At 46.5% G+C, this 14,349-nt stretch overlaps 4 protein-coding genes across 5 annotated transcripts; 3 read left to right on the top strand and 1 right to left on the bottom strand.

Annotated features, from left to right (window-relative positions):
• Positions 1-45: 45 nt before the first annotated feature.
• LOC111067834 (odorant receptor 88a) lies at positions 46-1,634 on the bottom strand. 2 transcript variants are annotated; one of them, XM_022357170.2, is made up of 4 exons: positions 1,372-1,487; positions 493-1,270; positions 278-433; positions 46-220 (listed from the first exon to the last, which is right to left on the bottom strand). In XM_022357170.2, exons 1-4 carry the CDS (start codon positions 1,386-1,388, stop codon positions 173-175), a joined length of 999 nt encoding a protein of 332 aa, XP_022212862.1. In that variant the 5' UTR covers positions 1,389-1,487; the 3' UTR covers positions 46-172. The 2 variants fall into 2 exon arrangements, with proteins under 2 accessions (XP_022212862.1, XP_041447537.1); XM_041591603.1 differs by having other exon boundaries at positions 493-1,634.
• Positions 1,635-3,039: 1,405 nt separating this feature from the next.
• LOC111067816 (dynein regulatory complex subunit 6) lies at positions 3,040-6,016 on the top strand. The gene is made up of 2 exons (XM_022357130.2): positions 3,040-3,437; positions 3,687-6,016. The coding sequence occupies exons 1-2, from the start codon at positions 3,351-3,353 to the stop codon at positions 5,478-5,480; spliced, it is 1,881 nt and encodes a 626-aa protein (XP_022212822.1). The 5' UTR covers positions 3,040-3,350; the 3' UTR covers positions 5,481-6,016.
• Positions 6,017-7,877: 1,861 nt separating this feature from the next.
• On the top strand, positions 7,878-10,546 carry LOC111067827 (pyrokinin-1 receptor). The gene is made up of 4 exons (XM_022357140.2): positions 7,878-9,318; positions 9,544-9,761; positions 9,820-9,978; positions 10,038-10,546. Exons 1-4 carry the CDS (start codon positions 8,406-8,408, stop codon positions 10,116-10,118), a joined length of 1,371 nt encoding a protein of 456 aa, XP_022212832.2. The 5' UTR covers positions 7,878-8,405; the 3' UTR covers positions 10,119-10,546.
• Positions 10,547-12,983: 2,437 nt separating this feature from the next.
• LOC111067891 (10 kDa heat shock protein, mitochondrial) lies at positions 12,984-13,811 on the top strand. The gene is made up of 2 exons (XM_022357231.2): positions 12,984-13,093; positions 13,158-13,811. Exon 2 carries the CDS (start codon positions 13,158-13,160, stop codon positions 13,464-13,466), a length of 309 nt encoding a protein of 102 aa, XP_022212923.1. The 5' UTR covers positions 12,984-13,093; the 3' UTR covers positions 13,467-13,811.
• Positions 13,812-14,349: the final 538 nt, after the last annotated feature.

The raw sequence follows: 14,349 nt of genomic DNA, 5'->3' as shown, positions 1-14,349 counted from the left end.
CTTAAATGAGTGGATATTGCCAGTTAAAGTCACCCAAAGGGCAGATACATATTCTGAAATTCTACTATAGAATCGGTTTTACACTACAGGACCCTCTACTAGGGTAAGATAATCGTGTGTGCTAGTTGTAACTCACTTCACTAAAGAACTTATGGGATTCTTAGTGCATTTCCTAGTGCGATTTTAGAAAGGTGAAGAGTCTGTAGGCCAACTGCATGATCTGAAAATGAACAAAAGATATAATACAGACGATCTTTATTCGACTTTATCCACTCACATCGGTAAAGTGCACCATATTGATTTCGATCAAACCAAAGGCGCCGAGCTTCTGGGTGCGCTGCGAGTACTGCAGCCACAGCAGAAAGAACTTGCGATACCTCCTGCTGCCCATGTACCAGGCCTGGTCACTTAGCGCTGACTCTAGGCGAGCAGACTGTCACAGGAAGGAAGGGGTTAAAGAATATTATTAACGGACTTAATTAGATGACTCACCGCATCCTCTAGCTGGGTACCCCGCAGACAGATCTCAAAGGTGAATGCGACCAGAACCATCGTGGGAATAACATACTGGACCATTATGAACAGATCCGTTGTTTCCGAGATCATGAAAAGATTTAAGCAGAGCGATCCGGATCCTATGAAATTGCTCAACAAAAAGGCCACCTTGAAGATGTCGTTGTATTGAGCGCACAGCCGATTCAGGAGCTGCTGACGCTGCACTAGAGTCCTTAGGTGTGCAAAGAATTCAACTTCATTGGTCACACTGTCCACGGGATTGATGGCCTCCAGGTGTCTGCAGAGATGATCCAGATGCATGATCAGGTGCCCCTGCATCACGTTGAACAGATTGTCGAAGGTTATGAAAAAGGATACCCCGCAGGCGGTGCACGACACGTCGAACAGCCACACTAGAAGAAAGAATCTGGGGTTTCTCCTCAGGTCGAAGGGCATCCAGCCGCCGAGGAGTTGCTGGTGCTGGGTTATGGGCGCCCCGAGGCCCTCGTTGGTCAGCAGATAGACGGCCAGCGGCAGGATGCAGAACATCGGCCCTGCCAAGTGTACATAGACCCGCAGGAATCGATACCGCTGCCAGAAGGAGCTGTATGTGCGCTCCAGGCGCATTTCCTTCTGCCGGTCAATGTCCAGGGGGCACTCCCGATCCAATGCATTGACAAAATCGATAATCTCGCGACGCTTCACGAAGAGCATCAGTCCCCGGATCGAAAAGTAAATTGTGATGCTAAGCACGGGTGGGTTCTGATTGTGGGGCCTGCCCATAAACACATTGCCGATGATGTCCCAGCCGTTGAACAAGAAGAAAATCACATTTAAAATCGCTGCTATCCAAAAGCCTATCGAGGAGGAGTTCACCAGACGATTGTCCCCATCCCGCTTCCAGTCGAAGTGCACAAACCGGGTCCACTGCTGGAACTTTTGAGTCCTTAGAAAGTCCTCCATCCTGATTGGGTTCCTTGGCTCGGTGTTTTTCATCGTGGCTTACTGTACTGTACTCTGGGACCTTGCCTCCAATCGGCTTATATATAGTGCCACACATCGTTGCAGTTAGTAGGGTCCTGCAGCTAGGATTCCTAACAATTAGTTAGCTGCACTGCCTCTGTCTTTGTTTCAGTGGGTTGATTCAGCTGAAATTATCAGAATAAATCAAGAGTTCTCCGCTTTTGCAATACTTTACAAACTTCACCGTTCCGTCGTGGAATTGCAGCCCTTGCCAATTATGAGAATACCTGCAATTAGTAGAAATTAACTAACAAGTGTTGAAATAATTACATGGTATGTCTGTACTTAAAGCGAATTCCATCAGTTTAGACTTTAAAGGTTTAAATCACTGGCAGCTTAAAAAATAAACTCAGTAAGAAAACAACCAATGCACGACGAGGTGTTACTGCGAAGCAACGCGACCGCATCCGTATGAAGTGAACTTTGGACCAAAAATCGCCCTTACTCAATACAATATATCTTGACATCTTGTGAACGTATTTTCCATTATATGAATATAGAACCATATTTTGAGGTTAGGTTATTTTCAGTTGCATGCAAACAAAGCTTATCGTCCATCGATAAGCGTGTTATTCAGCACTGGGAACAAACTATTTTGCGGGGACCATTTTGAGTCTGGTTTAATAATGTCGAGTTCGAACTATTGGAATATATTTAGCTACAAGAGTTGCAAGAAACACTGAAATATACTGGAAATATTCAATTGCTTGTCGGTTTTCATCACTTTCCGCGTGCACATTACTTTTGCGAGGGATAAGTAAAGTGGGAGTGCATCCTTTAAGCTGTACAAATCGCATACACAGAAGGAGCCTGCCTTCTGATTTCCTTTGTCCAGATCCTTAAAGTTGAAAAGAACGCACTGTATGCTTTAAGCTGTGTGTGCACAAATTGCAGCCCCTGCGCGCGCAGCTATGTTTTTGTATGTACTTTTTTCAATTGCCCTGTCTGGCTCATTTCCACTTAGTAATCGTCTCCCCCTCTCTCACATCAAGGCCGCCCCTCATGGACGCCGTTTTTTTTTTGTATGTGGGTCACAAGCAGCAAACATAAACAAAATAGAACGCAGTAAGAGAGTCTGTCTCGCAACAAAAGAGCAAGAGAGGTAATTTACAGTGCGCATGTCCAAAGTGTATTAATATAAGGTGTGGCTTAATACTCTTGAGTGGCCTATTCGCTGGAGTGCCATATGTGCTTCAGTTGTGGTACAGAGAACAATATAATTCAGTATGCTAAATGTTATAATGATATACTAAGTCGCTCACAAATTATAACTAAATTTGACAACCTAGTTAATAAGAGACTGTCATGTGCTCATGAAAGAGTCGACTCTGAGAGTCGTAGGTCCCTGTTGTGTTTACCGCCCTTACCTTTCATGGAATATGCACTGCGCTGGCCCTTTTGGGGTGAGTGTGTGCGAGTGAGCGAGAGGGAGAGAGCATGCGTGCTGGAAGTATCTCTGCAGCGGCAATCAAATTTTCATTATTAGATACACAGCTGTAGCTGTGTGCTGCAAGTGGTTCGTTTTTCCGTCGTTCGCTGCCTGGAAAACATACATAGTTGGATTTTCCAAGGTGCACAACGGCAGCAGGTTGCCGTCAAACAACTCGTAATCAAAATCCAACGAAAAGTGTTTCAAAACAACAGCAAAATTCTGTCGAATCAACGGAAAAGTTCCATTTGACTATTTTCCAATTAACGCTTCTGTGCGGAGGCACCGAAAATCAGGTTCGGGGCTAGAGAAGTGAAGTTGAAGTTGTTCTGCAGAGGCGCTAAAAACGGTGTATTTCCGGTTTTTTTTCAACCAAATCTGAAGAAACAGATAGAGCCATTGGATGGGGAATAGTCTTACTACGTGTGGAAAACCCAGCCAGCGTCGCGAGAGGAGGTTCTTGGAGAGGCTGAGCAACACCTACGCTCAGGTAAGTTCTCGTGACGTGGGAGTCTTTCCACCTGTCACCTGGCTGCGCAAAGTGTGGGTGGCAAAGTGCAGCGTTTGGTCCCTGACAACAGTGCAGGTTCCCTGGCAACGGTGCAGGTGAGCAGTGCAGCCCAGGGATGGTGCCTCCCCTCCCTCGACTGCAGTATGGTTATCACCCATGGCTACCAGGTCATATAGCTCTTTCAGCAGCAAACACCTAACAGATGTCCATATTTTCTACCCATTTCAGACTCACAGGAAAATAGAGTTCAGGATGATGCCGCTGCTGGGGCTGTCACGGAACAAGAAAGGTTCGTCGGCATCGCCGCCACTCTCGCCGGATAAGAAGGATCGCAGGGCAGTGCGGAAGATACAAGTCCCCATCGATATGCTGCCCAACGAGATGTGGCTGGAGGTCATGTCCTATCTGTCCTACAACGATCTCAAGCAGCTGCGGATGGTGTCCTGGCACTGCTACGACCTGGTCAACCGTCGCAAATTAATGTACCAGGGCAAGGTGATCGTGACCAGGCACAATCTCGCGGCGATCAAGGAGCATGTGGAGAATGCACCTTCGAAAATGACCTTCGAGAGGATGGAGTTGCGCAACCTGAAGCAGTCCCCGAAGCTGGATAGCTTCCTGAAGCTGGTCGGTCCGGAGGTGAGGCATCTGCAAGTGAGTCATGCGCCCGTCTTTCGCAACATAAACGGAAAGATGCCCAACCTGAAGGTGTTGACGATTGCCGCCAGCAATGTGTTTGACGACACTCTTGGGATCAACCTGAAGCAGTTCATCAATCTGGAGGCCTTCGAGTGTGACGGCGTCAGTCTGGACTCGACGCTGAAGATCAGCATGCTGCTGCAGCTAAGGAAACCCGCGAACAAGGTGCGACTTCGTCACCTGCAGTTCGAGTTCACGCACGACAACGAGGAAGTTCTGGTGGCAGTGCTCCGGGACCATGCCGAAACGTTGGAGTACATTGACATATTCTTCAGCTGTGCGCCCAGCGTCGACGTGCTGCCGTGGTGTCTGGCCTTCGAGGAAATGCGCAACCTCAGCATCCTGAAGCTGTCGGGCAACTGTCACCTGCTCCTGCTGGAGTCCATTCTTGTGTCGGTGCCGAAGGTGGCTCCGTTGCGCCAACTGGACCTCACCGGCATGCTCTCGCTGACCAACGATCTGTTCCTGTATGTGGCTTCCAAGTGGGAGTACACTCTCAAGTCCCTGGACCTCATGTTCTGCGTGCAGCTCAACAGCGCCTGCATCGATGCCCTGCGCCAACTGAGCGGCCAGCTGAAGTGCTTGACCATGGCCTACTGCCGCGAAATGACGGGCGTGGCCCTGCTCAAGGGGATTGCCTACAAGCCCAACTATATAATCCAGGAGCTGCATCTCGAGGAGGTCTGCTTCATCGACGAGGAGTCGCTGTGCGAGCTGCTCGTGCGACTCTATAATCTGCGTCGCCTCAGCCTGGACAACTGTCGGCAGGCGGTGACCGATCGCACCATGTCGCTCATCTGCAAGTACCAGACGAGTCTGCGCCAACTAAACATCGAATACTGCATCAAGATCACGGACAAGGGCTTCTTGGGCTGCCCAGAGTTTCCCTATCCCATCACCCGTCTGCGGGGACTACGCGAGCTGAACCTACGCGGCTGCAAGAACTTGACAGATCGTGTCCTGAAGGAGGCGCTGATACTGCCAGAGCTACGTGTCCTCTCGCTGGGCTATTGCTCGTTCTTCTACCCGGAGGGCTTCGAGGCGCTGACCCACAACGCACCGGCCATCGAAACGCTGTGCGTGGCCAGCTGCATGAAGGTGGACGATGACACCGTGAGACACTTTATGCGTAATCTGAAGCGCTTGCGGAGCATCAACATAAGCAACTGCATGAGGCTCACGCTGCAGTCCATTCACCATATACTGAGGCATGGGCACAACATGGTGGAGCTGATTGCATGCTCCATCGATGGCATGGACCAGGAGCAGGCCCAGCGGCTCCTAGAGAAGCAGCGCCCACAAATGAAGCAGGTGCTGCTATAGCAGGAGAGGTACATTCACTGACAGGACGTCAGAGTTCTTCCCTACAACTGGGGGAGACAGAGCTATTACGGCAGCGATGACGAGGAGGATGTTGACGTTGAGGAAATCGAAGTCGTGGTTTAAGAACAGAAGAGAACAGAAGTCCCAGTGAAATATGATGAAGCAAAGCGTCCATCGTATATACGTCTATAATCTATAAAGATACTTATCCGCTGTCACTGCACATTCGTGTAGCAATCCTTGAAGGTGAAATCTTAAAGTTGTAATCCCCATCGATCCGTTACCTTCAGATCAGCCACAACACAAGCCAAATATCGTAGCAACGTACACACAACGCGTACCTCCAACACAACACCTTCACCCACCTATCCCAACATTTCAATGTTCCATAAATCCCAAGACGAGGATCGACCTGGTCTGATTTCCCTTTACTGACCAAACAAACACTTTCGGATTGTGCAATACTAGTAGAAACAATTATGCGCTGTTTAAACAAAAATTAAGACTCTAATTTAATCAATAACAATATACATACATACATACATACCATATGTATGTACTCTACTCGTATTGTGTATAACCCATTAATCGGATGGATCCACATGCAGCACAATTATATATATATATACTCGTACACGTACACGTACATATGATATGTGCTTTTGTGTCTATACTATACAAATTATAGTCAATGAACGGCATCCAGGCTGTAGGTAGCCGAAAGAAGGTCCAATCACTTGAGGAATCACGTTATCATCGTAGGATTCCAATTCATTTGAGGGTTTCGAGCTTGATAAACGAAAGAGGCTGGTAGCATAAGTATTCAATGATATTTCAAGTTCAAGCACAACATAACCACATACACATATACGAATATATAATGATAATCCCTTGATGTTAAGTGCAATTTTTTTTGAGAAAAAAGGAATTTGTATTCCTGGGATATGCAGATTAGAAATAATTGAATTTTTGCAAGAAAAACTTTTGGAGAACTTTACTTTACGAACACTTTTGGAACGTGTGCTGGAAATTAAATTGAAATGGAAATGGAAACTATGCGTTAATTTACAACATAAGAAAATAATAGCCCTGAAAAGGGGGAATACTGTAAGGAATATCCTGCTGGTAATATATAGTACATATATACGTACATATACTGTGCTAATTTCGAAGAACTTTAATAAACATGCATATATTATTGAATGTTAGACACAATGCTGGTGTGTTTTTGTTTGTACGTGGGTTGCATCCCCTTGAGTTTTCATTCATCATTCGCTTCGATTCGATGTCGTTGATTGATGGCATTTCTCCCATCCTTCGCATGCAGTTGGCAAAAGCTTTTCAAGCTCGCCCAACGTCTTGTCGGTCGGCTGCAAGTGAAAAAGCTACCAAGCTACGACGAATCTATCCTTTCGTTTGACTCGTGCCAAATTCCACAGGGCACCGCACCTCACGCACTTTGACACCCATCGACGGGGCGTGTGACCAGAGCTTGAGGGGGGCATAGGGTGTGCCTGCTTATCGGGGGGGTTGGATGGGGGACACCAGACACGGAGTGGCAGCCTTCACTTAGCATCGTGCTAAACGAAACGAAACAAACGAATGAAATTATTATGTGGCCATAGAGAATGTCACTCGTCAGCGGCGTGGAACTACAGACCTATGACCAAAACGCATTTGTGCCAACTTTTCTCAGTTTTCCCAGCGCCTCTGCCAGCGTGTGGCTGCTCTTTTTGTTTTGCCCAAATGTAGCCTAATGCCCCCATAAGTTGCCTGCTTCATAGCCACTATGAAATATGGTTGCCAAAATACAAACAGGATGGGTGCGAGCACGGGGCGAGACGTATATTCATAATACATATACATATGTGACTGAAAGGTGCGTGGAATAACTGTAGGCATTGTGATAGATTGTCACGGAAGATCCATCTGCAGATGCAGCGCATATGATAAGCTCTTTTGCTCGTTTTTTTCGCAAGTTTATCTGTGCATTGTCCTATCAATATCCCGACTGGCAGCTACTTTATAAGGCCTCCCCTTGCGACAAAGGACCTTCCATTATTTAGTTGGAAATACTTGTAGTGCTGTTTATTAAATCTATTAAAGATTTGTGATGTTTGTGTGTAGCAACTGGAAATTCAATATGTAAGAACAAAACTTTAAAAAATAAACATTCAAATACTCAAGTAAAGAATGTCCTCTTCCATATCCCATATCTATCAGCCATCACATGTCTCCTTGCTAATTTATTCAAACACTTAGTCGCACCGTAATCATTATGTCGCGCACGTTACGCTCTCATGTGAGGGAAAACTGCGACGCTTCGTCGCTAGCTTTTAGATACAAATCTGAATGAAATGTCGCCGCTGCTTATCAGATAAGTTTGGAGCGCGCTGGAGTACGGTTGCTCTGCTGAATGGAGACGGTACACGGACACGAACACGAACACGGACTCCAAACTTGAATCGCTCGCTCTGCCGCTCTGTGTGTTTACAAGTCGAGAATTGTCGTTGAGTACGAGTACGTGTGTAGGCGACGTGCCTCCAAAATCAGAGCCAAGTCAACGTCCGGGTGCGAGTGCAGTGACGGGAACGGACTACGGAATACGGTTATCGTGGCCGGGGAACGGTACGGAAATTGGGGATCGACCTCGCCGCTTGGTAATTTGGTGCGTTTGCGTGCCAGTGGCAGTGCCAGTGCCAGTGACTTTCGAGAGAGTCAAGACGCTAGCAGACGAGTCAGACTAGTCGCTGGATGAGTCTCCGTTCGCGTCATCGAATTATTATAATTAGCATAGTTGGGGGGGACATAGCCGCAGGCAGATAAACGGCAACGGCATCGGAATTTGTCGCAGCTAGTGGAAATTTTGTGAAAACAAAAGCCGCTTTCGTAAGGGGATAAGTTCCAGTTCCGGAGCACAGGAATATGCCCGACGCCGACACCCAATCGGAGATCCTGGCCAGCGCCAGCGCCACCGACGACAACGGTCCACTGTGGACGGCTGGGAATGTGAGCCAACTGCTGGGCCCGGCGCGCGATTCGCTGTCCATTGTGGTGCCGGTGACGGTCGTCTACTCGCTGATCTTCCTCAGCGGCGTGGTGGGCAACATCAGCACCTGCATCGTGATCAAGAAGAATCGATCGATGCACACGGCCACCAACTACTACCTCTTCTCGCTGGCCATCTCCGATTTCCTGCTGCTGCTGTCGGGCGTGCCTCAGGAGGTGTGGTTCATCTGGTCCAAGTATCCGTACGTCTTTGGCGAGTACTTCTGCTTGGGACGCGGTCTGCTGGCCGAGACCTCGGCCAATGCCACCGTTCTGACCATCACCGCCTTCACCGTGGAGCGGTACATAGCCATCTGCCACCCCTTCCTGGGGCAGGCCATGAGCAAGCTGAGTCGTGCCATCCGCATTATCGGTCTCGTCTGGGCCCTGGCCGTGCTCACCGCCATACCACAGGCGGCCCAATTCGGTATCAACAGCTACGCGGGCGTGGACAAGTGCGTGGTGGTGCGCGTCATCGTCGAGCACTCGTTCCAGCTCTCCACCTTCATCTTCTTCTTTGCGCCCATGTCCATTATCTTTGTGCTCTACCTGTTGATCGGACTGCAGCTGTACCGCTCCAACCTGAGCGATGGCCCAGCCCCAGCCGCAGCATTGGCGCCGTTTAGGAGGTCACAGCTCAAGAATGTGCAATCGGACACAATCCTGTACCGCTATGCCGGCTCCAGCTCAGCGGTGAACATCAATGGTGGGACCGGCTCAGGCGCCCAGCTGAGCTCCGTGCGGGGCCGGCTCAATCACTATGGGACACGGCGTGTGCTGAGGATGCTCGGTAATTATGCAGCCCTGGGGTAGACAAGACCAGACCAGACCAACCCAGACATCGGGCCATATGCCATAATCGTCCTAAGCTTGTTAATCAGTCGCTCTCCAGCCAATTTATTGCGTTTGTCATTTGTCATTTGTCGTTTCTCATTTATGATTATGGCGATTGCCAAAAAAAAACGTCCAAAAAAGAGTCCAGCATTTCATTCACTTTTTATCTGTCTCCTGGCAGTGGCTGTGGTGGTCTGCTTCTTCCTTTGCTGGGCCCCCTTCCATGCCCAGCGTCTGATTGCCATCTATGCCCCCGCCCGGGGCGCCAAGCTGCACGAACAGCACGAGCTCCTCTACACGGTTATGACATATATCTCCGGGGTGCTCTACTATCTCTCCACCTGCATCAATCCGCTGCTCTACAACATCATGAGCAACAAGTTTCGCGAGGCCTTCAAGGTATGGGTAATTTTCTATCGCACTGGATCTATCATCCAATAACTATCCCTCATTGCAGGCTGTGCTCTTTGGCAAGAAGTTGTCCAAGGGTTCGCTGAACTCTCGCCACCACATCGAGTCGCAGCGGCTGAGGAGAGCGCTCAACTCCTCCAGCCAGACACAGCGCGTCTCCATTGAGTCGGCGGAGGCGCAACAGTCGAAACAGACACTAACGCAGGTGGGTGGTACCCTGCTATCAATGTATCAATTACCTCTCGACTACTTTCTCTCTCTCAGACTCCGCTGCATGATCGTCAGGCCCCGGCCAAGCCGCCGCTCGCCTCCCAGTATGCCATGATCAATGCCCAGAGCAACTAGAGGGCAGACTGGAGGCAACTCAATCTTCATCTAGCTCACCGAACCGCTTGCTTCCTAATGCTAATTTATTTGAATATTGTTTAAGCCAGATTGTTAGTTAGTCACTTGTTTTTGTCTTTACTAATTCCACAGCTATGGCCGCTGCTGCTACCAAAGCGTTTAGTACAAGCTGCATTTGCAATCATTTGCCTTGCAATTAGACCTTAATTACTCTCTACTCTCTGTCTATATATTTATCTACTGTAACGATTTTCATTCATTTAGAATCAGAATCAGTGTCGGCACGAGTACGCCTGAGCTAGTCTTTCGAGCATTAAGATTTACGACTATTTAGTTTAAGAATAGTATTCAATGTGCTTCGCTCTCTGCAATTAACTTAATGGCAACACGCCTAGTGGGTATTTGCGCTGGAAAGAAAAGCCTTGCAGACTCAAGAATATTTAAAAAAGAAAACAAATATCTACGATATCCAAACAAAATCCAAATGTGGCACAAATATTCGATATGTAGATCCGTAATTTCTAAGAAAAGTCATTGACACTTTTTAAAAGCAATTTCAGTTGCAAGTCAACTAAATATAAAATTCAATTCATAGTTTCAACAGTGTCAATAAGGTATAACCGCTGCTGGAAAATATATATGTATGTAAATTCCTTTCAAGTCGTTGTATTTAATACAATCGTAGGGCCTACCGCATTCTGCCTGCCTTCATTTCTGTATCAGTTCACTTTAACAAGCCTTAAAGCCAGCGAATTATCAGCAAAATACATTTAAAGATTGATTATAATGCATTGACTTTATTGAACAGCCAACGCTGTTGAATCAATGGGAATTGAACCCTTGAGGAATTATAATGAACGGATATACCCAAATTATTCCACAAATAAAACTTAGCATATTCCCATAGCCATTTGCCTTTTTTTCCGCATCCCCGTATCGCTCTCCCTTTAGCCACTACTAAGGATTCGCCGTGCTCTAGCTTCAAATGTAATTTGGCCATAAATATATTTGGGTTTTGTATCGATTGTCGCCCTGTCGTCTGCCCGACTACAAATGAAATTCTAATGAGGTGCCAGGCGGTTGGTTCAAGGTCATGCAAATGCACGGACTACGTGGCGCATTAGTAATCCTGCAAATTGTTATGAAAATGCAATCAGCCAAATGGATGCCAGTGGCCCCCTTTGATTTGTATCCGCAGACCCGCAGTCCCGCAGAGGAGAGGTTGCATAGAGGACCTGTCCGTTACCGAGCGTTAGTACGTCGCAAATGCGTCAAAGTCCAAAGCGCAGCGGGGCCATAAAGGAACCCACAACAATCAGGCCAACAAAAAAGCGAGAGTGAAACAGTCAGTTGGATAAAAACCACACCAAATTGTACGTTCCACCAGCGTCACGTCACGTAAAGCCGAAAGAAAATATATATCACAGACACACATGCCTGCAAAAATGACGTAGAAATTATGAAGTTTTGTGATTTACGAGCGGAAAGCAGCAGGAAGGAAAACGCGGAAAATATGTTTAGGTTAGAGTACCGATGGTTTAGATACCCTTGCTGTTTTATTTACATACACTACATACATACATGTATATGTATATCTGTAGGTCCAATGGCAGCTAAAAGGTATTTAAGCTGATTCGATGTGGATCAACTTTGGTTTAATTACTTAATTAATACATATGTATATGTAAAACTTACATGTGTAACGCTTTGTTTTGCTAACTTCAAAAGTGCAAAAGTCTTGTCTTGTGAGCTATTGTTCGTATGATGATTTATATATATACATATGTATATATAAACTTCAAATCATATAAAACTGTTACTTTGTTGGAAATATGTTAAGTAAACCATGGTTTTACCCATTACGATTACGATGGACACCTCCGATGATTCATATGCCAACAATACTGTCCTTAGCCTTAGTGAGTTCGGATGATCTTTGTGATTCCGACTAATCTACTCGTATATAAAACAATGATTTGTAGTTCGGCCAACAATATTTACACTTTAATGTGTCAAAATACCATTAATTTCTTTGCTGAACTCATACAAACAATACGCCGCGTATAATGCAGGGATATAAAAAAAAGCCCCTGGAAAAAGTTAGACCAAACAAAATTTCTAACAGCATTTAACGCGCTACAAGTTTAGGCACACACCCACACAAACTCACACAAACAAACTTTAGCACGTACAACACACATACACACACAAGGCAGGAAGGAATCCTCACACACGGACACACAGAGAGAGGGCGAGAGGGAGCAGGATGAACCAGCAAAACAATAGAGCAAGAAAAACTACCGGAAAGGGAAGGCAAAAAACAAGCCCCACCCCTACCCCAAGAACTAAGCTTAGTAAGCTCAACTGCCAACAGGTGGCGCTGACGCCAGCGTGGGAATTAATCAAAGCGAAAAACATAACGGACATCAAACAAGCCACCAGGCAGGCAGCGACCAGGCCACACAGCTGTGGTTGGCTGGGTTTGGGTGGACCATGTTAGTCGGAATTATTATGGCAGTGAACTGTTTTTTGTGGAAACTACTGCCACAGTGGGTTCATGATTTAATGTCCATACCTCAAAAAAATTATACAATTTATTTAACATCAAGAAATAATAAAGGCCCATTAGTTAACGTCCCATTCCAGCCCTCTTACAGAACGAAAGCTTTGTCCTAGCAAGTATATTTAAAGCTTTTCTGTTTTCCATTGGGAAACAGTTTCCATTGTGAGACTAGCAACCGAAACATTGACAGCTTCGTATTTGTATTTGCATTCTATTAATTTTTCTCAATCGCAGTAACCTCTTTTAACGCTTCCATCGCACTAGCCTGGATTTTTTTCAGTGAACAAATTTATTTGTAGGACTGGGAAATTGGGGGAAAAATCAGTACCAAGTCGAGAGCGGAACGAAGCACATCGTGACGAGAACAAAAAAACCAAAAACAAAACCAAAAAATTATTTTTCTGAAAATAAAGTAAGAATTCAAAATTATTTTTTTGTAAAAAAAAAATTAAAATAATCTTCGGTAACATTTTCAGATGGCCAACGCTATCAAGAAGGTCATTCCCATGCTGGACCGCATACTGATCCAGCGCTTTGAGGTGAAGACTACCACTGCTGGTGGCATCCTGCTGCCGGAGGAGTCGGTGCCCAAGGAGATGCAGGGCTTGGTGGTGGCCGTTGGACCCGGAGCCCGTAACCCTGCCGGAGCTGGACACCTGTCCGTCGCCGTCAAGGAAGGCGATCGTGTCCTGTTGCCCAAGTACGGGGGCACCAAGGTTGACATGGACGACAAAAGGGAGTACGTGCTCTTCCGCGAGAGCGACATCCTGGCCAAGCTGGAGTAAGGGATGGAGCGGCGATCCCTACACAACCACACATACACATACATAGACATGTACGTACACACACACACACTGTTCGCATACTTGCACACACATACCGGCGCAGCGAAAAAACTCATTTCAATTTTTCTACTGCTCTACTTGCGTTCGATTTTAAATGATTATCATGTGTTGAATGCTTATTTAGTATCTTGGACACACATTTTGGACACACAACTGTACTCGAACCACACATGCATATGTAGTGCATCCCACTGCACTAAATGGGATGAATGCGTTGACCGCACTTGGCCGCCACATACCATTTTATGTTTATGTTATAAAGCTTTGAAATAAATAATAAAATACTGAAATATTTCTAAATCACTAGGAGAAGGCAAACAGTGAAAGCTCTTTTAGGTAGGAGATGATGGCAAGAAAATATCAGAGGAGGAAAGCTTTAAGCTAAAATATTTACATTAAATGTGGGACATTTCTGAAATATTTTTGACATTTGTGAACAGTCTACTTGGTTATACTTTTACCAGAGTTTGCAGTCCAAATTGAAATGAAGCTCGTTCCTGTTTAAAAACTATAGAGTTTCCAGCTTGCAGAGTTGCCACTGTAATTAAAAGTTAATCCTTGACGTCAGCCACAAAATAAACTCTTTTTTGCGTGGGGGGCCCCCCGAGCTGCAGCAACTTCAACTACGGCGTGTTTTATAGCTTCGCCTTTGCCGGAGGTTGTGGAGACGAATCTGACTCCCCTACGACTACGCACCTGGCACACCAACACAAACATCCACATGCCAGCCCACTCAGCGCCAGTCTGCTGTCCATGGGGCAGGCAGGCAACCAGGCAGCCAGGCAAGTAGCCTGTTGCGTGGGCGCCTCTCTCTATGCTCATT

The sequence above is a fragment of the Drosophila obscura genome, unplaced genomic scaffold (genome assembly GCF_018151105.1).
Source record: "Drosophila obscura isolate BZ-5 IFL unplaced genomic scaffold, ASM1815110v1 contig_150, whole genome shotgun sequence".
In the NCBI taxonomy this organism is placed as follows: Eukaryota; Metazoa; Arthropoda; class Insecta; order Diptera; family Drosophilidae; genus Drosophila; species Drosophila obscura.
Note: the sequence above shows the minus strand (reverse complement) of the source record. Positions and strands in the feature narration are given on the sequence as shown.